At 43.4% G+C, this 27572-nt stretch overlaps 1 protein-coding gene across 3 annotated transcripts in view; it reads right to left on the bottom strand.

The window, feature by feature from the left end:
- The window catches only part of GRK3 (G protein-coupled receptor kinase 3), a 185321-nt gene that overhangs the window by 75928 nt on the left and 81821 nt on the right, over nucleotides 1-27572 (bottom strand). For 2 of the 3 annotated variants that reach the window (XM_043979152.1, XM_043979151.1), the window contains exons 3-7: nucleotides 26784-26857; nucleotides 13257-13358; nucleotides 8661-8735; nucleotides 4330-4391; nucleotides 564-615 (exon numbers count right to left, since the gene is read on the bottom strand). In XM_043979152.1, coding sequence (XP_043835087.1) covers nucleotides 564-615; nucleotides 4330-4391; nucleotides 8661-8735; nucleotides 13257-13358; nucleotides 26784-26857 — 365 coding nt within the window. The remainder of the gene's footprint in view (nucleotides 1-563; nucleotides 616-4329; nucleotides 4392-8660; nucleotides 8736-13256; nucleotides 13359-26783; nucleotides 26858-27572) is intronic. The other variant, XM_043979153.1, reaches the window with a different exon arrangement.

The following is a 27572-nucleotide window of genomic DNA, read 5'->3' on the forward strand; positions in this document are numbered from 1 at the left end:
GGGCAGGCACTTTGTCCAAACCATCGCCATCCTGCTCCTGGCAGTGAGGGCACAGAGAGGAGGAGAGGTCTTCTAACCATTCTTATTCAAGGACAAATGCGAGGCCTGCTCCTCAGTCATTCCCACCAGGACTCTGGGATAAGCTCAAGTAAAGGGGAGAACAGAGGAGCCACGTCTTCGCCCTCTCCCAGAATAAAAGAGAAACAGACAGAAAAGGGTCAACGCTGGAAATAAACAAGACGCAGACTAAGCCTATCAGTCAACCAGCATTTCCAGAGCACTCATTGAGCCCTCAAGGAGCTCACCTTCCAAAAGAGGAAGGGAGCACCTAAAAGGGAGGACAACGGGGGCGGGGCCTCCTGGGAAAGCTTTTGCTCACTCAGGCAACAGAACACTAGGAGGCTGAGGAAGGAAACAGTCCTAGCTTGTGAACGTCTCCTTCCCATGACAAGGAAGGAAGAGCAATGGAGCATTATCAGCATTTCACGGGAGAGACAGAGAAAGAAGGACAAGGGAGGAAGGGAGGCAAGGAAGGCGAGAGACGTGATCACACAATTACTTACATGGATATTTAGCTCTACATTTTTCCACTGACAATATCTAGTGAACTTGTCACTAAAAAAGAATGAAGTTAAAGTAATTATTGGAAAGGTACATTTCTTATCATGTAACTTACTTCCTAAATTCACAGAGCAACTTTACAAAACAAGGAACCCCAAAGTAAGGAACACTGGTGGCGTCACTTGGTATCCAAAATGTCTGGACCCATTCATGGTCCTAAAAGCAGCACCAAAGCGAGGCCCCTTTTCCACCATCACCCCAACAGGGACTTATCCCCATCTTTTAGCATCTTTGCCAGTTTGCCTGAAGCCTCAGAGTTGTTTTGAGATGCAATTCTCTTTTTAATAGAAATTTGGCACATTCTTTCATGTCATTGTTAATAGTTTTCAATTCTTCTTGTAGGAACTGTCTGCTTACACATTTTGACCCCTCATCTCCTGGGGAATGGTATTGGTTGGAGGCATTTGTAGGCGAGAGATCTCAACTATCAAACCCTTATCAGAATTATTTGAGAACAAAGATTTTTTTCCCCACTTGACCTCTTCCCTTCTTACCCTACTTTGCAATTTCATGTAACTGTAGTCACTTCTATCCTTCGGACAGCTAGGTGGCACCACAGTGCTGAGAGTACTGGGGGCTGCAGTCTGGAAGACCTGAGTTCAAATCCAGTCTCAGACACTTACTAGCTGTGTGACCCTGAGCAAATGATTTCACCTCAGTCAGCCTCAGTTTCCTCTGCTGTGAAATGGGGATGATAACAGCACCTACTTCCCAGGGTTGTGAGGATCCAATGAGACAATAATTGTAAAGCACTTGGCATAGTGCTTGGCACATATATAAATGATGGCTATTATTATCGTTGTAGTTTTTTCTTATTATTATCATTCCTTTATTTGATTAATAATTTACCCTCTGACCATTCATCAATCAATAACCATTTACTGATAAAAACATTAATGAAAGACACATGATCTGGTTCTTATCTAAACTCTTTTGGTACAACCTTGAATATTTGGGCACATTTTGAGTTTCTTGCTGAATATAGACTAAGGTGTTGGTCTAAACCTAGATTCTATAAGACAGCTTCCTAGTTCTGTCAGGAAGTCTTGCCAAAAAGAGAATTATTTCATGGCATGATCTGTATTTTGGGATGTGATTCTGTTGGTTCTTTCTTGCCTAGTGTGTTCCACTAGTCTACCTTTCTACTTTTTAAGTAGTGCCAAATAAGTTTTGATGATTACTCTTTTATGCTATCTTTTGAAATCTACAAGTACTATTCTCTCTTCATTCCTACATTTTTTCATTGCTTTTCCTTGGGTTTTTAAATATGCAAATTGTGTCAACATTTTCCCATACTCTGTCTTAACCTCTAGCATTTTATTTTGTAACCTAGATTAGAATATTTTCCGAGTTTCTTCTTTAGATGATTACAAGCTATAATAATAAAAATCATGCAAATTAATAAATAGCTAACAGTGCACCAAAATTATCCATATATAATTTATCTGACTTAATGAATCTGTTTCTTCATCTATAAAATTAAGAATAACAATACCTTTTATCTACTTACTTCATCAGAATTTTCTGTTGATCCAGTTTTTGGAAAGGAGTAAATTACATCTTGTTTTAATGATCTATAAATGAAAATCTCTAAATCTTAAGTTCTCTCCTGGGGTGGGGGGGAGGGGGTTCTACAGTGTTTTGCTGGGGGCATCAAATGTAAAGGGCCAATGACAGCACTTGACAGGAACAACTGAGTTTAACCACAAGCAAGGACAATGAGAGTGGGGTACTACTTAATCATGGGCTTCCCTGCTTCCTCTTGTGCCCTCTCCAAATGTGGCACAGCCAGAGGCTGCATGGGCTATGTCCCTAGGTGTCTATCTCCTGGCACAGGGGAGAATGTTCCAAGGTGTGAGGTGTGACTATCCTTCCTTAATGGAATTAAAAGACTTAAAATTAAGGTCTTAAAAAAATGATTTGAGAGCACCTCTCCTGCTGTTTGCCAAAGGGTCAAGGCTATGTCCTTACCACCTGGCCAGCTCCTCGGGAGCAGAGATGCCAGCTTAGCTATCTTTGTGTGCCCTACGGCCAGGCCCAATGTTTACTAAATGATCATGGAATGAATGAATGCTTGTCATGGACATAGACCTTTTAGGTAAGAGCCAAGATGGTACGGTGGGGGTGGGGGGTGGGAAGGGAGCATGACTCTCCTTAAGTATGGGAAGGTCCCCCATGGGCAGTTCCAGACTGGTTCCAGAGGGCAGCGCCAGCAGTAATGGGGTGAGTCAAAAAAAGATAGATTTAATCCTGATGCTGAGGGGAAGGTGTCCTAACAATTCTAGCTGCCCACTAGTGGGAGGCACCACCCAGAGAAGTGGTAGGTTTGCTCCTCTCTGTGGAGTCACAAGGAAGCTCAGAGGTCACTCAATGAAGTCCCTCTTGGAGTTGAGGAAGCTGACACCCAGGGAAAGAAAGTGAATCGCCCAAGGTCACACTAACTATCAGAGTCAGGATTTGAACCCAGGCCCTTAAACTCCAGAGCAGAGGCTTTTCCCACTCTACCACATGGCCTCCCAGTTAAAGTCAGTTCTATCCAATGATAAGACTCTGAGATTTCAGGGAGGTCTACACAGTCAGGTTTCTGATACTGATCAGAATAATTCTCTCATATGATGAAAGGAATAATTTTGCAATAAATGGTATTAACAACATCTATTAAAATCATACAGAATTGCAGAACAAATTAACATTTCTTTGTATCTGTGACCACATGGGGAATAGAGATGCAGTAATAGGCTCATGTCTACATGGGGTTAAAAGGTTTGAAAAGACCTTTGCTCGTGACAGCTCCAATGGGCACTATATGGATGGGGTCTTTTGGAAAGATGAGGAAAATGGGGCTCACACAGGTTAAGCGGCCTGCCCCCAATCACAGAGTCAGTGTCAGAGACCAGGAAATCATGCCCATCTCTTCTGACTCTTGACCACACACTGGCAATGGGGCTCAGTTATTGTGGGGCCTTCATGTATGTGGATTACAGAGAAAGGGATGGTTCATGAGAACGCATCTTTAGCTCTGGTCACTGGGGGAGCAAAGATCTTTCTCCAACAAATGAGGGTTTCACATCTGTAATAAACTGGGAGAATCTACTCCATCTACTCCATCCATCTCATAGACACAGTCAAGGAGCATTGTGAGATTTCAAATAAACAGAAACATCTTAGCAGCAGCAGCAAAAGGCAAATCTACTGGCTAGGTATTCATCTATTTTACAAACATCCGAGAGCCTAAAAAGTGGATGAGATGCTGGGTTAAGTGCTAGCCGCTAATTGCATCAAGGATCCCAAAAAGACATTGGCTTGTGTCCTTGAATTCTAATAACCACAATGATTCATTTAAAGATCAGGAAACCAACTGAACACTTTAAGTCTAGTGAAGGAAAATCCAAAAAGTCAGATAATTTATGGGGGTATATTCGTATTAAAAAATGATTCCTCCCCCCAAGGCTTTGTTTTTAAGTATCAACTCCCTTAGCCAGTCCTTTAAAACATTCAACAGATTAGCGACTTGATGGAGAGAAGGGAACAGTAAACACTTAGACACTTTACACAATTAAAGTCTTGAGAACTAGATCGACTCTAACATTACAATGCTAATCAATAAGGAAACTGCATTCGATTTCACACAAGTTTTTAGAAACATAGATATTAAATAAATTGAGGTACAGCTTCATAGGACAGCACTTTATAGTCAGTTTTTCATACCTTTCAATATATTTTTGAAATATGTTGCCCCGAAGACTATCGCAAATTTCTTCTATGTATGGCTGGAAAGGACCAAAAAAAGAAATTCCACACAATGTTAATCGAAACAGACTAAAGTGACCATATATGGAGAGGCCAATAGTAACACCAACCTGTACCATTAGCCCCAAGGTTAAAATCTGAAACCCAACACACATACACATACATACATACATGCACATACACATACAGCTGATGCTTGAACTTATCTAATTGGATGAGAGTCTTAAAAAGGATCTTTGGCACCTTCTAACCCACTTAGCTCATATGACAGATGAGAGTGCCAGGGCCTCGACAGGATCACAAAGGGTATCTGGTGGCAAGTCCCCTGGCTCCCACTCTTGAACCCTTGCAACTACACTGAAAGCAGTCCAGGCCACTGAGCATTGCTGACACTTTATTATAAACAAAACCAGCAGACATATGAAATGTGGGGTTTTCCCCCCTGTGCTGGCTTTATATCTACTCTATTACAAATGCAAAGTGAAAACTGAAATTCTTGCCAACATGTTCTCAGAACCCCTCAATGTAGTCACTAAATATAGTCAGAGTCTGACCTGGGGCTTTAGGGAGAGTAGGTGCTGTGTACAGAGGCCTTGCTTCCAGGGCCCCAGAGGACTTCCCCTGAGCCTGGAAGGGGGACCCCAGGGAGTGCTGGGCAAACACGTGAGGAGCCAATTACATAAGAACATGGCAGCGCTCCAGAGTCAGAAGTGATCTAGGAGGTCTCCTCGTACAACCTGGGCCAGAAGAGAACTCCCTTCAACACCACCCGGCCTTTGCTCAAAGACCGTCCTAACAAGAACACACCAACTCCCAAGGCAGCCTGTTCTGCTTCTGGAACTAGGAGGCGTCAGAGCTGGAAGGAACATGAAGGGTCGCCTCGTATAATCTGACAGACAAGCAGCCGGAAGCCAGAAGGGACCGAGCCAGGGCAGTTTCATAGCTAGTGAGAGAGGAGCCTTGCGACCTCCTCTTCCAGTGCTCTTGCCCAAAATATACATGAAGGAAGCAGAAATCTCTAAACTAGGGACTCTTCCTCTGGGTCTGAGGATTCTTTTTTTTATATCTTGATAACTGTATTGGAATATCATTGGTTCCCTTTGTAATCTTATATGTTTATTTATGTACTGAAAACCATGATTATGATGAGGGGTCCATGTCTTCCCCAGACTTCCAAAAGGGGACACAACCCAAAAAAGCTAAGAACCCCCACTCTCAACAATCTTCTAACACTGTCTACAATATCTAACTAAACTTGGCCTTCTAAACCTGAACCAACCAGAAAGCAAAGTGGACATCTTTGGGTGTCCAGATGATTCTGTCAAGAAAACAAAGCCTAGGGGCAGCTAGGTGACGCAGTGGATAGAGCACCAGCCCTGGATTCAGGAGTACCTGAGTTCAAATCCAGCCTCAGACACTTAACACTTACTAGCTGTGTGACCCTGGGCAAGTCACTTAATCCCAATTGCCTCACTAAAAAAAAAAAAGAAGAAAGCAAAGCCTAGGTGGTGCAGTGGATAGAGCACTGGGCTTGAAATCCAGGAGACTCCTCTTCATGAATTCAAATCTGTCCTCAGACACTTACTAGCTGTGTGACCTTGGCCAAGTCACTTTACCCTGCTTGCTTCAGTCTCCTCATCTGTAAAATGAGCTCTGGAAGGAAATGGCAGACTGTTCCAGTATCATTGCCAAGAAAACCTCAAATGAGGTGACAAAAAGTCACACACAACTGAAACCACCGAACAAAACAACAAATTCCAAAAAGTTACCAGTGATCCTCTAAAGACTCAAAGCAGAACTGTGCCTTCCTTTCTGTCCCCCCGCCCCAGGGGAAAAGCCCAAGCACTCAAATGACAGGACACACCAATGAGGTCCTTAAGCCAGAGTCCAGTGACATGAGGCTATGTGGTAGAGTCACCATTTCAGGGTCCTTGGGTTCTCAAACACCTACAGCAACAACAGAGCTAAGCACGCCACCGCCACGTTTTCCTTCCTTCCCTAACCCGGACCCTCACTGGTGGGCAAACAAGTGGTTTTGTTTCCCATGGAACAAATCTACCCAAGTGTAACTAGAACTTCCCAAGTGTAACTTGATCCCACTCTCCATGCTGTGCAAGGAAGACAGATGTTAAATCCTGAGACAACAAGTGGCATCGTCTGCCCCTCATCTCTCCTTCAGCTGCCCTCCTCAGGGGTTCTCTCTCAGACTGACTTTTGCCCCATGTCCCAGGATGCTCCTTCCTGGGACAAGATCCAGAATGCCATCAGCCTCCTCAGCTCCCTCTCTGTCCCCCTGGCTAGACGGTCGGGATCTCCAACCCCGCCCCCCTTCAGGAGAGGGCCCAGCTGGGACAGCTCCTCACTTCTCATCTGGTGGCTCCACTCTGGGGCTTGTGCCTGACTGTTCCGCCATGCCCCTCTTTCCACACACTATTCAGTTTCCTTTTGTGTGTCATCTTCCACCATTAAAATGCTAGCTCTTTGAGGATGGGGATGATCTTTTTTTCCCCCATATTTGTATCCATAGTGCTTAATACAGCGCCTGGCACACTAAGGTGCTTAATAAATGTTGACTGACTGACTGATTCAAACCCCAGTGGAGAAATGCCTAGAGTGCGTGAGCCATCAACATTTTCCTCACAAAGGACACCAATCTAAAATCACTGAGGGCTTGAAAATTATCTGAGTACTAAGGTTTGTTGCGGATGTGTACGTGCAACATGAAACCAACAGTAAAAGAGTTAAAAGTTGAGCAAAGCCACTTATTAGGATTCATAAAGATAACAAAGTTGATTTTAATTCAGCCTCCCCCCAACACAACCCAACCAGTTTGTGTGTCTAGACAAAGCCCCAGTCAAAGCATTCAATCTTCCCAAGCTAGAAAAACAAAGCCAAAGCTGTTACCACCTGCTGTGTCTTACTGTGTAACCTCCATTATTAAGTTCATCGTGAAAAACAATAAGTCATAAGGGGAAAAGGCATTGAATCAACTTACCTCACACCGTAAAGACATTCACTGATCCCAGGTAAGACCATGGGCATCATTTTTTAGCTTTCCCACTTATAAGAATCATAATATTACTTAATGATAGTCTCTCTCTCTCTCTCTCTCTCTCTCTCTTTTGTAATTCGGAGAAACCACAAAGGGCCCATTATTCAGTGGAGGGTGTTGACTATCTGCTATTGTACTTTCTATGGAAAATATACGGGATGGAAAAGGCTTGGGGGGGAAGGGGGGGAAATTCTTAGTACTAAAGATTAGCAAACACATGATGCTTTAGAATTCCAAATTTGACCTTCCGCAAAGCACCCCTTGGGTTCACATAAAGGGGAATGAGGATAATGGTAACTCAACCAAGGCTCCCTTGGAATAAAACAAGAACAAAGAGATTGGCAGCTGGGACAGATTCATGCCCTCTAAAACACAAAATTCTTGAAAATGAATCTCATTTCAATTAGGACATGGTGTTTAATTCAAGTTTCAAGAGCAACCAACTATCCAACAATGGGGAGGGGAGGTCATGACAGTTCACATCAGAAAAAGACTTTGGGGGGCTGTGAGGGAGGCTCTAGTAGAAAGTATGACCTACACCACAATTCTCAGGGCAAACATCAATGAACAAAGTGTGACCAAAGCACACCAAGGGCACCGTCCCTAGTCTTTTGAATTGCCAATACAACTTCTTTTTTGGTATTCTAATATTAAAACAATTTTACTAGAAAAGCTTTTATAAAGTTCTATGGCCAAGGCATCATAGCTTGACAATTTTTCAACAAACAAAAGAAATTAATCTTAGAGAAACTTCTGTTTGGAATTTTGGCAGCTACATCATACTTTGGTTGGAAGATAGCTTGACCCTCTAAGAGACATCTGCGTTTCCTCAGTGTTCACTCTCCTTTCAGGGGTGGATACCAGGGCCTCTGCACCTTCCATGAATCAACCTGGTAGGGAGAAGCTTGGCTATGCCAATCACAGCTGGTTCTTTGGAGAGCACATGCATAACTTGGCACTGGGCACATATTGGAAAAACTTCCCAGTTCAGGGGCAAGAGTCAGAAGGTTCCTGTACTCTGTTCTGGTCTCCAGCAACCCAAGGCCGTCTCCAAGCCAGGATGACATATCACAGGAACACATTAGTGGCAGAATTTAAAAATAACCGATTTTAAAGTAATCTTTGTTACCTGCAGAAATCTAGTTGGAGAGGCCAACTCCTCAGGCAAATACAGGCAAAGACCTTTCCTAGGCTGATACAAATTAAGGACGTTTATCCTAAAAAGGTTCAATCTTACCTGAAAAAGATTTGAGGGCACTTTTTTCTTGGCTAGATGAGTTTGTACATGGTCTACAGCTTGCTTTGAGAATACCTTTTGAAAAATTAAGAACAATGATTTTTTTTTCACACCAAAATGAAAAACATTTCTTTGAAATAGACTGCTCTACAATCCCAACTAATTAAGAGTTTCAAACCTTGTAAAATTTCTCTTATCAAAGAGGATCCAATAATGCTCGACTCTGGCATTTGTAATTCCTACACAAACACCTGTTACACAGCTGGTGTCTCCAGAACTTGTAGCCTAACAAGACACTCTGGTTAAGAGGCCAATGCTAGGCAAGATTGTGTGCATTGGCAGAAATCAAATCCAACAGACATTTATCAAACACCAACTATGTGCCGGTGACAACGGCAGTCATCCCACATTGAGAAGCATCACCATCACCATTTAGCATCTTCCTATCCCTGGGAAGATTCTGCAGGTCCCCAAAGTCCTGAAGAGCTGAAAATACACTAAGACTTTGGGGATCCCCCAGAGATCCAAATCTCTCATTCCTGTAACTGATCATCCAAAATGGAGAAGTAAGAAAAGGGAGGCTCTCCCAACAAATCTATGAAAATATTCATATTAAAAAAAGAAAACACACTAGATAAGAAAAGCATTTGGAGTACACATTGGTATTCAAAGCTGAGATCATGTAAGCTGGACAGAAAGGAAAAGAAACCACAGGTCAGGTGGGGAAAATCCCCAGCAGTGGACCCAGCCACACCTGCAGAGTAATGGAACCACTGAATTTTAGATCTGGAAGAAGCCTTATGGGGCATCTGGTCCATCCACCTTTACTTTGGGGATGAAGACTGAAAAGGTGAGATCATCCGGCTCATTTAGTGCCACTGGGAGGTTTCCTGAGCGCCAGGCCTGTACTCTTTACAGGGTGACATGCTGAACTACATTAGCAACTCCATTTAACTTCAGTTTTCTTAGGAAGATAGTTCTTCCTCTTAAAAACCATGGAGGGAGGGACAGCTAGGTGGTGCAGTGGATAGAGCATGGGCCCTGGAGTCAGGACCTGAGTTCAAATCCGGCCTCAGACACTTGACACTTACTAGCTGTGTGACCCTGGGCAAGTCACTTAACCCTAATTGCCTTACTTTAAAAAAAAAAAAAACCATGGAGGGAAATATCTGGAGATTCTACAGTAAAAGCAACGCATCACAGGAAGGCAGGCTCAGATGCTTCACAGCACAAGTCAAAGTACATTACTGATGGGCTAAAATCCATAATGTGAACATTTCTAGACTCTCCTAATAACCATCTAAGCCATTCGACCACCTTCATCCAAGTGGCTCAATGTTGTTGTTCATCCTTCATTCACGAAGAGGACTAAAGTGACATTGCGATGTTGTGTGTCAGACTGCGGCCAATCAGACTAATACAAGCTCAGAAGGCTCTGCCACAGGTTGGGCACAAATAGTCCATGTGATCATTTGGAGTGGAGATGTCTCTAGATTTGTGCATTTCATGTTTCCATTTTGACACAGCAATTCACCTTTCCTCATAAAGCATGGCACCTTCCTTGATGCGGGCACATCATGCTGGGCAGTCCTAGGCCAGTGTCTCCCATGTCTTACACCTGATACTAAAGTTCTTCAGAGAGACCTTGGGAGTGCCCTTGTACCACTTCTTCTGATCACCTCATGAGCACTCGCCTTGTTTGAGTTCTCAGTAAAATAGTCTTTTAGATCAATGTACATCTGGCATTCAGACAACATGGCCAGTCCATCGCAGTGGCACTGTCTACAGGAGAGTTTGAATGCTTGACAGTTCAGTTCAAAAAAGGACTTCAGTAACCAGTACCTTATCTTGCCAGGTGATCTTCAGATTATTCCTAAAATAATCCAAATAAAAATGATTCCATTTCCTGGCACAGCACTGGTATATTCTCCAGGTTCCACAGGCATATAAAAATGAGGTCAGCACAATGGCATTGTAGACCTTCACTTTGGTAGGCAGCCAATACCTCTTCTCTCCCAAACACTGAGCTAGCTCTGGCCATGCTTGTGCCAACCTCAACATCTACGCGGATATCCCTGGAAAGTATATTGCCAAGGTAAGTGAACCTATCCACAGCATTCAAAAATTTCTCCATTCCTTGTAACTAATGGTTCCGTGTATGGATTGTGTGGTTCTAGCTGATGGAGAACTTCTGTTTTCTTGGTGTTCAGGCCAACTTTAGCACAAGCATCAGAGACTTGATCCACACTCTGTCACATCTCAGCCTTAGAGGATGCACTGAGTGCACCATCATCAGCTAACAAAAAGTCCTGTACCAACTCTCCCTCCACTTTAGTGTTGGCTTATGGCCTTTCCAAGTTAAATAGTTTACCCTCAGTGAGGTAACTATCCTTGATGTTGTTTTCATCATTAACATTGTTGGAAAACATCATGCTAAGAAGCATGGAAGAAAACACACAGCCCTGCTTCACTCCACTGGTGACTGGGAAAATATGAGAGTCTTGTCCATTATCCATGTAAGCATGTCGTCATGAAACTGACATACAATACTAACAAACTTCTCCAGGCAATGAAATTTTGCCATGATCTTCCACAAGATCTCATGACTAACAGTATCAAAGACCTGGGTCAGCTTAACAAATGATGAGTACAGAACTCCGTTCTACTCCTGGCATTTCTCCTGGAGTTGTTGGGCAGCAAACGCCTGTTCCTCAGGCTCTTCTGAAACCACACTGGGTGGATGACCATCTTCCAGGTGAAGGATCAGCCAGTTAAGGAGGACTTGGGCAAGAATCTTGCCAGCAACCACTAAGAGAGAGATGAAGTGTCTCTTGTGACTGTCATGGGACAACCTGTTTCCTTTTCCTTTAGAGATAGACAATGGAGGCATCCTTGAACTCCTGGGGGATAACCTCCTCTTGCCATAAACCCCCAAAGATTTCAGGGGGCTTATGTATGAGCAGTGGACTCTGACTTGTAGATCTGACTCTGAGAGTAGATCTCTGCTGGGATTGAATCAGCACCAGGCACTCACACAAGAGGAGCCTGCTGGCATTAATACCTCTTCCTTAGTTAGCAGTCTGTCTAGAGAGAGATAGACTTCAACCTGAGTATACAGGCAATGGACTCTGCATTAATTGATGATGGTCTGTTGTAAACACTATGGAAATGTTTGGCCTGGTGTGTGTGGCTCCTTCAGTGCAGAGCAGTGGAGATGTACCAGAGGTCTTTGGTCCATAAGTAATAACAGCCATCCTAATATCCAATTAAGTAGCTCAACAATCTTCCAATGGGTTTGTTCATAAAATTCATTGGGGAAATTGGAAAAAAAAAAAAGCAGTTCCATAAGAAATGCCAATTTATCCACTGCTATTCAACTCTCTAGAAATCCCATTATCCATGAGCATAAAGCATTGATGTGCCCTCAAAAATCAAACGACAATAAAGCAATCTTCATGCCACAATAGAATTTTCCCTAGGATTGAAATTCTTTCAACTCATGGGTCGATTAAATTACATAAGCATCATTTCAGTGCTAAGCAACTCCTCTGGAGAAGACTTTGAACACTGAGACATGGTACCCTGAAACATCACTGGTTCAACATTCAAATGGGACCGATCAAACGGCAGCTATGCTGGACTTGGTTTCTGTAGGTACAAAATTAAGAGTGATGGATGAAGGGTCAGAAATCTCTGGTTTCAGTCTCAGGTCCAACGTTTAGCAGCTGTTCCACTTTAGTCAAGGAATAAGAAAATCTCAGGAGGTTCGTTGGAATCAGAACTAGCAGGGACCTTAGAGATGACCACATCCTGACCTCCTCATTTCACACAGGAGAAAACTGAGGCCCCAAGGAGATTTTCCCAAGGTCACCCAAGCAGTAACTGGCAAAGCTCAGATGCCAATTCAGTCTTCTAATGCTAGGTTCCGGGTTCTTCCTACCACACCACACTAACTCCAAGCACCAGCTGTGTTCTCTGGAAAACAGAAACACTGGGTACTAAACTATCTGCTTTCACAGGGCCATTGTGGGGAAAGTACTTTGGAAAGTTAAAGTGATATAGAAATATGAGTGATTCCTGTTACCTACTGAAAGAGGCTTTATTAGGCAAAGTAATGACGCTTACTTTCCTGAAGGCAGTAAGACTATTTCCTTGGACTAACCACTCTAAACACACAATTGATTGTAAGTGTCATTATCAGTTCATCAAATATAGTCTTTAAGCCTGGCTGGCTGGCTGGCCTCATCCTCAAAATCCACTTTCCAATAGTAAAGTCACATTTCTTCAAATGAAATTTCACTTTCAGAGATTCAGATGAGTCTTCTCTCCAATGAATCCAAATTAATATGGGTTTCTTTTGATCTTTTTTTTCCCCGGAGGAAATGATCAATTTCTGAAAATGGCACTGATTCTAAACAACAGAAATTACAAGAGGAAACCAGGAAAGGAAGAGAGCATCTATCCCTCTTTCTAGGCTTCAACTTACCATTGCACTTACATACAATATGGAAACCTTTAAAAGAATCTTGTTTCAAAGGAAAACATTTATCAGTACAAGATAACACAGCAGCCACATGACAAAAAGGAAATACTCACATGCGAAGAAGACAGAAGCTCCTTCATTATGAATGTGTCATAAATTTGCCGACTCCTCCGGAGACGCGCTTCTTCAGAATCAAGCTTTTCATATTCTTTGATCTATATGTTAAAAAGTGGTCAGCATCAGTTAGACTGTTCTTATATCAGTACACTACTTAGCTGAAGGGGCTCATTAGTCATTATGAGGAGAGCCACTTCCACAGAATACGGTCTAACCATACGATGCTGACATTCTATGATGTGAATGCATCTGAATGATAGATTTATATTTTCTATAATGATCACTATCAATTAAATGGATAAACACTAGGCCAGGCATTAAATAACCTCAGAGGTACTATGACTTTGCAGCATTATACCTGTGGCAGTCATTCATCCCTACCCATTCCTCTATCCCATTAGTTAAAATTGGAAAGTTGACTATAATTGAATATGGATAGAGCAATGGACCTAGAGTCAGGAAGCCCCGGGGTTCAAATTTAGTCTCAGACACTTAATGCCTATGTGACCTTGGGCAGTCACTCCATCTCTGCAGTTTCCTCATCAATCAAATGGAGATAATCATAGCACCTACCTCCCAGAGCTGTTGTGAGGATCAAATGAGATCCTATCTTTAAGGCACTTTGAAAACCAAGTGTTACGTAAATGCTATTGCTATTCAGTTATGATGCTACAAAAACAAATCCAGTGAAGTTTGGGAAAGGGCCTGACAGCCCCCACATGGGTTTCTACAGAGCCATGGCTAGGCAACAACAAGCCAACTTTTGGAAATGAATGACTCGCAATTTCTCAAAGCTAGAGGACACTGGTTTCAACTACAAAGATGCTGCCTCTCCAAAGATGGATCATTCTACATGGAAAGAGATTCCCAGAGAAGATTATCATGACTAGCTAAATAATTAAGGACAGTTAGGAAATATGTGGCTCATACAGAAATGATCTCCATCCTTCCCCCTTATTGGCTAAATAAAGAGCACATGAATATGAAAAACAAGAACTGCAGGTTAATCAAAGAATAATGGAAAGACACATGGTGGAAGGAAGCATGTGCCACTGTGGCCAGTAATAGACAAGGATCTGTACATGAACACATGGGCGGGGAAGGAAGAAGCACCAGTCTGGTGGCAAAAACCAGGATGCCCAGATGGACAGCATGACTGCTGTACTGGGAACCACAAAATATTACAGAACTTCTAGGAAGACTTTCAACATTTTGGATCAATCCCCTTTAGGGAATTTATGGAAGGCAATCATAGCATGGCAATAATCACACCAGAGGAGAAAGAATGAATGAGTTTGAGAGTATTCAAAATGTCAAAGGCATTTTTTTTAAAACTGGGCATAGAAACAGAAGGAAACAACCAAACAAAATATGTGGCTAATAGGAAGACCACAACAATTAATGACTGATAAGCATCAAGTAGCATAAAACATTCAGTCATCAACTGGTAAATGAGTGGACCAACTAGAGAGAAACTCACACTGCCAGTTACCAAGTAATAAATAAAGTCGAGGGTGCTCACTCCCATGATACAAGGGCCCTGGGCATTACAAGAAAAGATAAAACTCCCTATTACCTTTAAAAGAAAATTAATTCATACAGCAACTTCTCGGAACAAAACTATTGTGTGAAGTCAAGAATGCCTCCATAAGGAGATGCTATAAAGTGGGAAAAGAACTGTGATGTTTAAAATCTAAATTGTGGTCGCCTTAAATCAGAAGCTTCAGCACCAGTCTAGCCTAGAGTTCCAGCCTGGTTGGGTTCTTCCTGAAGTCCTCCTCCACAAGCCTGCTTTAATCAGGAACTCTCTCCAGCAAACTGATTGTGGAAGCTTTTTATAGGTCTGGAACAGAGGCGGTCCTTACACACTGCTTCAAGCTGATTGGTTGGCATCATCCAAATCCATTGGTTCTGAAGGTGTTCTCAAGGTGTGATTACAATCTAGTTAACTTGAAGTAGGCTAATCAGCAGCTAATCACTCTCACTTGATCCAATCAGTCTAGATTCATCTCCAGGTGGGTCTTTGAGTATCTGCGAAATCCCATTATTTCATCACAGAACCAATCTGATAAACAGTTATACAAGGTTTATTTCTGGCCCTATCATCAAAGTCCATTCCTTAGGTCATCATCCATTATCATAAAGGAGACAATAAGCTGAACCTCTGAGAAGTAGTGGACCGTCATCTTTTCAACTAGGAAAGTTATATTAAACCTTTTTACAGGGCAAGCAACTTCAGAACACAAATAGCTAAATAGCTAAATCATGGAGCCAGCTGCACAGATTTATTTAAAGAAAACCAAAATGACAAACACAAAACAAACTAATAATGATGATAACTAATATTTATACAGCACCTACATTATAGCAAGCACTGTGCTAAGCACTTAGCAAATATTATCTCATGGGATCCTCACAATAACCCTGGGTGCTATTATTACCTCCGTTTTAGAGCCAAGGAAACTGATGCTGAGGTAAAGTGCCTTGCAGTTAGTAAGTGTCTGAGGCTGGATTTGAACCCAGGTCTACCTAATTAGAAGACCAGTACTCTCTCCACTGTGTTACCAAACTAATGAAATGAAACCTATCTGCCAAAATGAAATATGGTTAGGAGACGGTATTATAGAAAACAGGGATCAAACCTACAGGAAGAGTGGAATTAGATGACTACCACAGACAAGTGGCCAACCTGCCATCAGCTTGAAAAGCTACAACAGGACAATCACTAGTGACCTCAGAAGGAAGCTCCTTCCATTTTAAATTAAAAACATAACAGGGGGCAGCTAGGTGGCGCAGTGGATAGAGCACCGGCCCAGGAGTACCTGAGTTCAAATCCAGCCTCAGACACTTAAGACACACTTACTAGCTGTGTGACCCTGGGCAAGTCACTTAACCCCAATTGCCTCACTTAAAAAAATTAAAAAAAAAAAAACCATAACTGATAGAAAGTTCTTCCTTTTACTACAGAGCTGAAATGTCTCTAAGTCCCACCCACTATCTCTCTTCTACATGACAGCCTTTCCCATATGCGAAGATGACCATCCTAGTCCCCCTTAAAGGTCTTCCTAAGACAATGACATGTCCTTTAGTCTTCTTGTGTTCCATGCTTATGAGTCCTGGCATCATCCTGCTTACCCTCTTTGCCCATACTTTAATTGGTCCACTTCACTGCTAAAATGCCAAGCACAGCAGGGAAGCGCCAGTCTGACCAGGGGCCAGCACACTCTGATTCCTAGTTTGGGGGCCTACACGGTATTATTTTGTTGGTAGCCACATGGCCCTGCCAACCCTACCCCAAAATTTCTGTTTGGCATCAACTGCTGCTAAATGAGGTCTCCCTTATGCTCTACTTGGGCAGTTGAGTCTTTGAGCACAGCTCCAGGACATTCCTCAATGCCCTGTAAATGTGTCAGATTCAGACTTTCACATATAGTTGTCAAGACCTTTTGGATTTCTTGTGTTGCGATGTGGAAGCCACCCAGGCTTTATGTAATGCACAGATTGTATAAGTGTGCCTTCTATATCTCCATCCAAGGCTTTGTAAAAGTGTTCAACAAGCTATGGTTCTTTATCAGCCCTTCCAAGAACTCCCTCCAGGGGCCATTAAGCCAGCATTCTTTTGGCTACAGTCATTTATCAGCTAATAATCTACTTGACTATATTATCATATAACCCACATTTTGCCAACTTACCCACAAGGATATCACAAGAGACTGTCAGGTGCCTTGCTGACATTCAGACATATCACGCCTCCAGAATTTTCCCTGCTCTACCCAATCTTTATCTATCAAAATGAGGATAAATCTGGGCTAGCTTGCAGAGATCACGGCTTCCTTTTCTGTGTGCCCACGCACTACCCGTGTAGTAAGTGGTTCAACAGTTTTGTCAGGGACGATAGTGATAAGGATAATCAATCAGCAGGCATTCATTAGATAGCTACTATGCTCCAGGTGCTGTCCAGAGTGCTGGGCTCCCAAGGATGAAAAAAGCCAGTCCTTGCTTCAAGGGCCTCACATTGTATTCAAGGTAATGACATGTACTCTTGTAAGAACTTCAGAATCAATACAAAATAAAGACAAGATAGTTCAGGGAGGACATTGACAGTCCAGCTAATCAGAAAAGGCTGCAGGTAGAAGACCCTGCTCGAGCTGAATCTCAGAATAAAGGATTCTATGAAGGAGAGGACATTCATTCCAGGCTTAGGAAACCAGTGCAAAAGGATGGAGAGGGGAGATGGAGAATGGTGGGTGAGGGACAAAGAGGTGGCAGGTTGAATGAATCTGAGAGTGGGAGCGAAGTAACATAGAGAGAGGTGGATTGGGACCATGCTGTAAGGATCTAAAATGCCAGCAGAAGAGCCTCCGTCTGATCCAAAGGGCAGCGACGTGGCCACACCTGTACTTCAGGAATCAAGGTGCCTACTCTGGGCCCCGAGGTTATAAGTCCAAAGAATGAAAAACCCCAACTCCCAAAGAGTTTGTGTTGTCTAAGGGAAACAAGTACATATAAAAACTGGTCCAGCATAAATATCAAGTTGATAAATACAAATCCGCACAGAGGGTCTGGAGGAAAGGTCAACAGCAGCTGGAAGGATGAAAAAAGGCTTCATGCATCAGATGACGCCCAAGCTACATCTTAAAGAGGGAGACAGACTCCAGGTCATGCCAGCCATGAGGGACAGCCAGGGGAGAGGCAGAGAAAGAGTGTTCTGTGTGAGAAAGACAGCAAAGGTTCATTTGGCTGGATTGCAGTATGTGGGAGGGAAAGTAATGTTCAAAGAGGCTGGAAAGATAAGTTGGAGGCAAGCTGTATGAGGCTTTAAAAGCTAAACGGAGGAGTTCATATGTGATCCAAGAGACAACAGTAAACCATGGGAGTTAACCAAGTAGGAGGCACACAGTCAGATATGCACTTAAGGAAAGTTACTTTGACAGCCGAACAGAGGATGGACGGGAACAGGGAGAGAGTTGAGTAGGACTATCTTTGAGAGAGATGATGGGAGGCCTAAACTAAGGTGGTATGAAGAAAAAAGCATCATACACAAGAGATATCGGGATGGCTGGAGTGACAATATTTGACCATATCTTACCCATCCACCCCTGCTGTCATCCCATGTCTCTTCCAAACCAAAATCCCATTCTTTACAGGAGGACTTTACCAATTTGTCTTCATTCTCAGGCCTTCCTTGGGTTCATTTTTTCACCTATTTATCCTGTATAAAGGTTGCTTTGCATATATTTGTTTGCATATTGTCTCCTCCATTCGAATGTAAATTCCCTGAGGGCAGGAAATGTCTTTTGCCTCTTTTTGTATCCTTAATGCTTCACACAGTACCTGGCATATAATAGGTGTTCCATAATTGTTTACTGATTGATTACTGATCAGTTGATAGACCATTGGATCTATTAAGGCAGAAGAGATTCTGTTTATTGGCATCTTTGCCAGTATCTGGGCATGATGCTTTTGCACCTTATAGACTTGTAATGAATGCTGGGGTGAATCAAGCCATCAGCGTTAATTATTCTGATTCTATCATTCTGTGACTCTAAAATGGATGCTTTTAACAACACTTTATCTTCCAAATAAAGTATCCAATTCAGCAATAACATGAAAAAAGCTTAATTTCATCATTCCCTCCTGACTCCACTTGGAACAATTGACACTCCATGCACATTCTAAGAAAGTTGAACCTAACATGATCACCAGTGGATTCTATACTTTCTTCAGCAAATGTGTTTTCTCTGCTCAAGTTCTATGGAAACTTACTACATTATCTACACAAGTGAAGCTAACTCCACTGTCTACACAAGTGAAACTGCCTCAAGATATCTTTTGCTTGGGATTTTAATCTATAAAATGAGACCATGATTTTAACCACTATAATGGTCATGTTAACTACTCTTCTTCGACAGTACATTTCTATTTTTAGTAGATTGATTATCTGGTATTGATTATCTGCTACCTGGCACCAAAAATCAAGTTTTCTCTTCCTTTCCAACATTGGCAACCCTTGTTTGGAGAACAGAAGGCAAGTGGAACAGATGGAAGAGATGCGGTCAAGATTAGGGAATATAAAAAGCTCTTGTCTTTTTGTTTTCATTTTTAAGACTTGGTGGAATGGAGCACTAAGTGACTTCACATAATGTGAAGCCTCAAACAGGGAATTTCAGCTGCATGACATCGTGTGATAGAAGGCAGCATCTGCTCATTAATTCAATTTGGCACATTTATTTAGAACAACGAGGTTCAAAGCACTTTGCTAGAGCCTGGCAAAGACAGAAAGATTAAAGAAGGCACAATCCCTATCCTGAGTTTATAAACCAATAGAGGAGACACCACATACACAAATAATGTCAGCAAAAAACTGAACAGAAGAAAGGTAGGTACAAACTAAACACTACAAGGTATGAGAAAAAATTAATCATTTTTTACTTGAGGTCAGGGAAGGTTTCATGGAGGAAATGGTATTTGCTCTGGAAAGAAGGGAGAGTGGAGCATTACAATTACAAAGGTTCTCAATTACAAATTTTAAGTACCCCAAAGAGTAATTAAAAGATTAAGTGGAACTGACTAACCCAAGCAGAAAAGGAAGGAAGCTAAACTCTGGAAGTCTGAAGTCAGAAATAGTTAGGAGCTCGTGTGATAGGAGATTCACTCGATCATTCAATAGAGAAATTCACTGTAAACGTGTAGGAGCACCAAGAGGATGCAAATCAAAGGTCGAGGGAAGCACCTGGAGTTGAGGTGGGGAGTGGAGTGAGTCAAGCAAATCATCTGCCTCACTTCAAAGTTCCTGCTAGACACTGCTTTAATTCCCATCATGCTGCTGACATATTCAGCCACCCCAGAGGCTATATTTTCCAAACCAGAAATCAAGCATATGGTTTGACAAAGAACATAAAGCCACATTCAAATTATACTAAGGCAGGATTTCCTAGAGGGACCAGCATTTCAGAGCTGGGAGGTGCATTAGGGCTCATCTAATGTAATTCTCTCATGCTGCCATGCCTCAAGAAGAGGACGCTAAGGGCACAAATTCTGAGTTTGCTTCAGTCAATCAAGTTGGTCAACAAGCATTCACTAAGCACCCCTTGTGTGCGGGGTGGGTTCTGAGGACACAAAGAAAAGCCTCTAACAGTCCCTGCTCTCCCAGGGCTCATAGTCTAATGAGGGAAACAATGGGAAAGAAGGATGTACAAATGAGGCAGCCTGGACAAACTGGAGATAACCAACAGGAGGAGGCCCTGAGCCCTGCATCCAGCTCTGTCCACCACGCAGGGCTGGGTCTACTTGTGCAATGTCCAGCCAGCCGGATCATTTCTCTCTGGCCACCATGTGACTATGGTCAGAGAACCTTTGTCCGGCCCCGTCTTCCAGCCTGCTTGTCTCTGGATTGCCCCCCCAGAAAAGCCGAGGGAGGAAGTCTGAAGTCTGCTTCTACCTCATATGGCACCTTCTGGGACTCACCAACTTCTCAATTCTTGTCAAAATCCTTGGTCTCAATTCTTCAATCCATCAAATTCATTTGATCCTTCAGTAGTCACACTAATCTTGCCATTAATTCCCTGTCTGACCTTGGTGACCCATTCAACTTCCTAGCTTCAGGTTAGTCAAAGGAAAGCTTACAACAGATGACCTGGCAGGAACTCCTCAAATCTCAAGGGCTTCATTACCATCTTTAGGCACAAGTCCCATGGATATTTCAAACTTGGGCATGCCCCAAAAGGAACTCATTATCTTTCCCACCAAATCCACTCCTACTCCCCTGCAGGTCCCACCATCCTTCCAGTCCCTAAGCCCAAATCATCCTCAAAACCTTACTTCCCTCATCCCACATATAGCTTATCAGTTCCAGATTTTGTTTTCATTTCCACACCACCTTACACATCCACCTTTTCCTTTCTGTGCACACAGCCACCACGCTGAGTCAGAGTCTTCAGTGCCTCTTGTCTGGACTACTGCTGTGGCCTCCTATATGGTCTCCCTGCCTCTCCTGTCTGTGCTGCACAGAGCTGCCAAAGTGATTGTCCCATAGTACGGGTCTGTTTATATCAATCCTCTCAGCAATAAACTGCAGGGGCAGAGGGGGGGGGGTGCAGCTAGATGGCACAGTGGATAGAGCACTGGCCCTGGATTCAGGAGGACTTGAGTTCAAATCAAACCTCAGACACTTGACCCTTACTAACTGTGTGACCCTGGGCAAGTCATTTAACCCTCACTGCCCCACAAAAAAATAAATGGAAAGATAGATACATAGATAGATAGATAAAATAAACTGCAGGGGCTCTATCACTTCTGGGATTTATCAACTGGCCCCAACCCACCTTTCCATATTCACTCTCCATTATTCCCTTTCAGATACCTCAAGAGCAGCCACACAAGCCCCTCTTGCTCTTCCATCTCTGGTCTCCACACTTTTGCATGAGCTGTCACCTCTGCCTCTCTGAAGGCTTCACTTCCTTTGAAACATTTGTGTTCCCTCCAGTTATCGGTGCCTTCTCTCTCAAAATTACCTTGGATTGAGTGTGTCTCTCATGACATGTGTTCATATTACCCCTCCCAGCAGACTGTAAAGCCCCCTGAGAGCAAGGACTTTTGAGCTGGGCTCAGAGTTGGTGCTCAATAAATGCCTGGTGATTGGTTAAATAGTTCTAGGATTTCTAAGGTTTCTTAAAGCTCTAACAGTCTATGGCTCTCTGCTCCCAACCCTAAGATTCCAGCATTCTGGAATTTCAAGGTCCCTTTTGACTCTAAAGTCCTGCCTCTAGCACTCAATTGTCTATTATTCAAAATCTAAAGTGCATTAGTCTCAACAAACATTTATTAGGTACTTACTACTGCTTGAAGCACTGTGCCAAGTACTCGTAACCCACCTCCCAACAATTAATCAATCGATAAACATTTAAGTGCCAAGCAGACCAGGTAAAAAGAGACAAAAGACAGTCCTTGCCCTCAAGAAGCTTAGAATCTAATGGGGGAGAAAACATGCAAACGAATATATACAAAGAAAGCTAAGGACAGGATAATGAGAAAGAATTTACAGAGGGAAGGCAATGAAATTAAAATGGGATGGGGAAAGCTTCCTGGAAAAAGTGGGGTTTTAGTTGGGACTTAAAGGAAGCCAAGGAGGTCAGTAGTTGAAGTGGAGAAGGAAAGTGTTCCAGGTATGGGAGTGATAACCAAAGAGAGTGCTTAGAGCTGAGACAGGGAGAGTCTTGTTAGTGGAATAGCCAGGAGGCTGGTGTCACTGGATGGTAGAGTACATGCTTCAGAGATAAGCTGTAAGAAGACGAAAAGGGAAAGGACTAAGTTACAAAGGGCTTTGAATGACAAACAGAGCATTTGCATCTGAAAGCAATAGGGAGCCACTGGAGTTTACTGACTGGCAACTTAGGAAAATCACTTCAGTGGCTGAATAGAAGATGCATTGGAGTTGGGAGAGACTAACTAGCAGCTATTGCAATAATCCAGCATGACATAATGAGGATCTGCACCAGAGTGGGGGCAGTGTCAAAGAAGAGAAAGGGCATATTCAAGAGATGCTACAGAGGTGAAATGGACAGGCCTTGGCAATGGATTGGATATCAGGGCAGAATAGGTGGATCTGAGAATCATCAGCATAGAAATGGCGGGAGCTGATGAGATCACCAAGAGAAGAGAACCCAGGTCAGAACCCTGAAGGCTATCTATAGTTAGAGGGCATGCTCTAGAAAAGAATCCAGCCCCGGAAACAGAGAAGGTGTGGTCAGAGCAGCAGAGGAGAACCAGAAGAGAGGGTGTCCTGGAAACCTAGAGAGAAAAGAGAATGATCACCAGTGTCAAAGGCTGCAGAGAGGCCGAGGAGAATGAAGTCTGAAAACAGGCCGCTGATTGGGCAACCAAGAAATCATTCATCAACTTTGGAGAAAGCCGTTTTGGTGGAATAAGGTTGGAAGCCAGATTGTAAGGAAGAGAGTGAGAGGACAGAAAGGGAGGCACACGTTGTAGACAGCCTTTTTAAGCAGTTTAGCTACAAATGGCAGAAGAAATATAGGACAACAGTTATCAGGGATGGGAGGATCAAGTAAGGATTTGTTTTCATTTTCAAGATAGAGGAAACATGGGCATCTTTGTAGGCAGTAAGGAATGAGCCAGGAGGGGGAGGGAGAGGGAGAGAGAGAAAAAGGGATTGAATATAAGTGAAAGAGTGGGGATGACAGAGGGGGAAGTCTGTTGGAGGAGACAGGATGGAATGGGGCCACTTGAGCAAGCAGAGGGGTCAGCCTTGGTAAGGAGTAGGGCCACTTCACCAGGTGAGACAGGGTAAAGGAGGAAAGAGGGGCAGAATGCACCTGAGTGGTAAGAGATAAGGAAGAGGAGAGAAGAGGGAGTTTATGACAAATGGTCTGAAATTTTTTTCTGTAAAATATCAGTCAAAGTTTCCAACTGAGAGAGGGGGAGGAGGAGAAGTGGGAGGTTTGAGGAGGAATGAAAAGGTTTGGAAAAGCCTTGGTGGGAAGTAAGAGAGCAAACTGATCAGAGAGGTACAACAGGATGGCCTGGTAGCAATTAGGGCCCGGTTGAGGTTATGGAGCAGACCCAGTCAGAACAGCGGAGTTACTTTCTCCACCTCATTCAGCAGACCATGTGTAGGAGCAAAGGTGACAAATGGTGGGAATGATCCAAGACTGAGCCTTTGCTGGCCATAACTGGTGACAGGATTCAAGACAGGAGGACAGTATAGAGTTGAACTGGTTCACCAAGGAGTCAAGATGGGGAGAAAAGGGTCCAGCGGCTAATGCAGGCCTGGGAGGGAACTGAGGGGCCAAAGGACTGGAGGTCATGTTGTGGATGAAGGGTGATTATGCAGAGGAAGGCAGAGGGAAAGCTGAAAAGTCTGGAACAGATTATGGTCAGACAAGGGGACGTCAGGATTCTCGCACACAAAGGCGGCCATTTGGAGGTGACAGTAAGATCGAGAGTCTGGCCATCTTTATGTCTGGCTAAAGTGGGCTGGAAGAGTAGGGGGATGAGTAGGTTGAGCAACAGAGTAGTCGGGTGTTAGAGGGAGAATCGGCACATAGGCTGAAGTCCCCTAGTGTGAGGTCAGGAGCTGGGGAGCCACGAAACAAAGTCACTGAGGAAGGAAGGGGAGGGACTTAGGGATCTATAGACAACACCTGCCAGGACTCTGAGGCTGGAAAATATGAGCAGCATAAACCTCAAGAGAAGGCAGGTCACCACTTAGCAGTAAAGGAAGAGGACAATGATTCATCCAGGTGGCCAAGAGGAATGAGTCAAAGTGTGGCCAGGCCTGGAGAAGGCAGCCGGGGAAGCCGTGTTAGTGGGGGGAGCCAGGCTTCAGGAAGATCGAGTAGAGGGAAGGAGTGGGAGAAGAAAACGATTTAGGAAGAAGGAGAGTTTGTGGGCTGGGGTGCAGGCATTCCAGAAGGCATGGTGGAAGGTGGGTAGAGCTAGGATTGAGTTTGGGGGTGGGAGTTTAGAGGGGATGGGAATGAGAAATCGGGTGGTGGGGTTTGAGAGATGAGCTACCCAGCGTCTCTGAGATGTAAAGGGTATGGGCAGCTCAGAGAATGTTCAGTATGGAGTAGAGGACCCCACTTCTATACTGTCAAAGGAGATGGGGAGCCCAAATCCAAGGGAGAGCTGCTCTTCCTTGTACTGGTAGTTCTCCACAGCCCATCTGGGAAATGTCTGAACTACAAAAAACTCCAACCATTTTTCAATGCCCGAGCAGCCTGTTCTTCTGTGATAGCTGCTGGGGGCAAGTCTGTCCCCACTACAGTCCCTCATCCACTCAGCTGTCAAAGTGATCTTCCTAAAGCAGCCACTTAGAAAACTCCAGTGGCTCCCCATCACCTCCAGGATCAAATGGGCATCCCAAGGCCTTCATCACCCAGCCCCTCCCTGTGAGTCTCCTCACACTACTCACCTCCCCACAGTCTGTCATTCAGAGGCACTGGCCTTCTGCTTATTCCTGGAAGGAGACATTCCATCTCCAGATTCCAGGCAATTTCACAGCTGTCCACCATGCCTGGAATGCTCCTCTTCCTCCTCCCCCATTTGTGCCTTCCTTGGCTTCATTCAAGTCCAGGTAAAAATCTCCTACACAGTCTTTCCCAATGCCCCTTAAATTAAGCTACTGTTTTCCTTCTCTTGACATCTCCAATTTATCCTGTACATATTTCGTCTTGCATGTTTGGTTGTCTATTGTCTCCCCCATTAGACTGAGAGCTCCTTAAAAGCAGGGATTGTCTTTTGCCTTTCTCTGTATCCTGAGAGCTTGGCATAGTACCTGGGACATAGTAGGTGATTACTAAATGATCGCTGACTAACTGACCTGTCAGAGACTGTCTTCACTTACTAAACAATGTTACCAAAAATCCAGAATAAAAAAAAGTTTGTTGTGTGCCCATTTATAATCACACTTGCCTTCAGTCAGACTTCTGCAGTGTTTAAAGGGGCACATGCAGAAGAACCAAGCACTAACAGTGTGATCCTTGCTAAAAACATCTGAAGGAAATTTCTTCAACAGAATGTGGACTTTGAGAGCTAACTCTAAACAGTCTTATTACCTTTCTAGCAAAGACCATCATCATTTACCTATGATTTCCTCTACACAGCCCGACTGTTCTAAGAACAAAGACAATTTTACTAGGCACTTAAAGACGCTGAGTATACGAGAAGGAGAGAGGGAGAGAGGTCATCATTACTGTAATTAGTAATTTAACAAATTTAGAAAGGAAACTACCACTACTCCAGATCTCTGCTCCCTAATAACACATGATTACTTTCTATTTTACCAGACAGTGTCATATCCCTAGTGTTTATGTCCACATACTATAACTACCCTTTGGGCACAAGAAATATCTGCAGCTGAAACTATGACATTGTAGAAAGGAAACTGTTCTATTTTAAAAAAGGTCATGAAATATTTCCTCTGTTTGTTTTTTCCTGAGATGCTTAATGGTATTATACATAATGAACAGACGCCAACTTCAGTTGTCACTGGAAATAAAGATCATCTCTTTGATGTCCCAGATCGCCTCCATTCTGGGCTTTCTTGGCTAGTACATGGAAATCAAAGCCCATTCCTCTTCTTCCTCAGCAGCTGCCACAGGACCCAACCTCCTCCCTCTTCATCAACTTAGACAAACAAACTGGAATTTAGGAAAGCTTAAGTGTGATGTGTTGCCCACTAGATTTTTTACTAGTAACATTTCTAAAAATATCTGAATAGGTTTGTACTTGTCATTTAGCTATTTTTCACTTTCATTTTTTTTCTTTTAGTCAAGTTTTCTTGTAAAAAATGACAAATATGGTAATGTTTTACATAATGACACATGTATAATCCATATCTGATTGCTTGCCACCTCAGAGAGGGGGGAAGGGAGGGAGGGAAAGAGGGATAAAAATTGGAACCCAAAACTATAAATAAAAATGTTTATTATATTTTTAAAAAAGGTTTATTTTGAGAGACCTCTCGAAACAGAAAGCTTTTTAAGAAAAGGATTGCTTCTTACCTCTTCATAAAACTTCACCTGAGGGACAGCTTCATCAATTTCATTTAAACAAAAATCTTTAAAAAGCAAAAAACCTAAAAGCAAACAAAAACATTTTTCAGAGTGTGTTCAAAAATATGATGAAGATTTCCACAGAAGAACAGAATAACAATAACTCAACACTGCAATGGCCCCAGTTGGGAAGGGATCACTTTGTTTCCCAGCTCTGCCAGCCTCTTGACTCTGGCCAGGTTTCCTTGCCTTTAAAAACCGTAAGCCAGAGCAAGCTGCAGCCAAGGCCAAAGGCACCGGAGTAAATGACAAATGGAACATAGGCTGCAGACTGCTGTCCTTCCCAGAGAATGAAGACAACAAAGGCAAGGGTGACTACAGCACCCTCAAATATTGGGAAGATGACCAAGAGGGCCCTGAGAAATGGGGGCAGACGGAGGAAGAGGGCACAGCACAACAGAGGCCTGAGAGCAGGAGGAGGATCTAAAGTGGGCAAGGTGACCTCTGAAGTGGGTGTCCCCAACCAAGATTCTCTGCCAGCCCCGCTGGCCTTTGCCCAGGCTTCACTTAAGTCAGGTTCTGCAGCCTCATTCCTTGTATTGGTTGTCTTTTCCCTTAATTCGAAGGAGAATTTCCTTTGAAAACTAAGCATGGCTAGGCCATTAAGCAAGGCCAGGCTGTGTGTACACAGACCAGCACGGGGTGATGGGGGTGGTCCCAGTTGCAGCTAGCCCGCCAGAAGCCCAGGACAGAGCTAGGGAACAGAAGAGTGAATCCACCGAGACAAAGAATTAAGGC

This window comes from Dromiciops gliroides, chromosome 1, assembly GCF_019393635.1.
Source record: "Dromiciops gliroides isolate mDroGli1 chromosome 1, mDroGli1.pri, whole genome shotgun sequence".
NCBI lineage: Eukaryota > Metazoa > Chordata > Mammalia > Microbiotheria > Microbiotheriidae > Dromiciops > Dromiciops gliroides.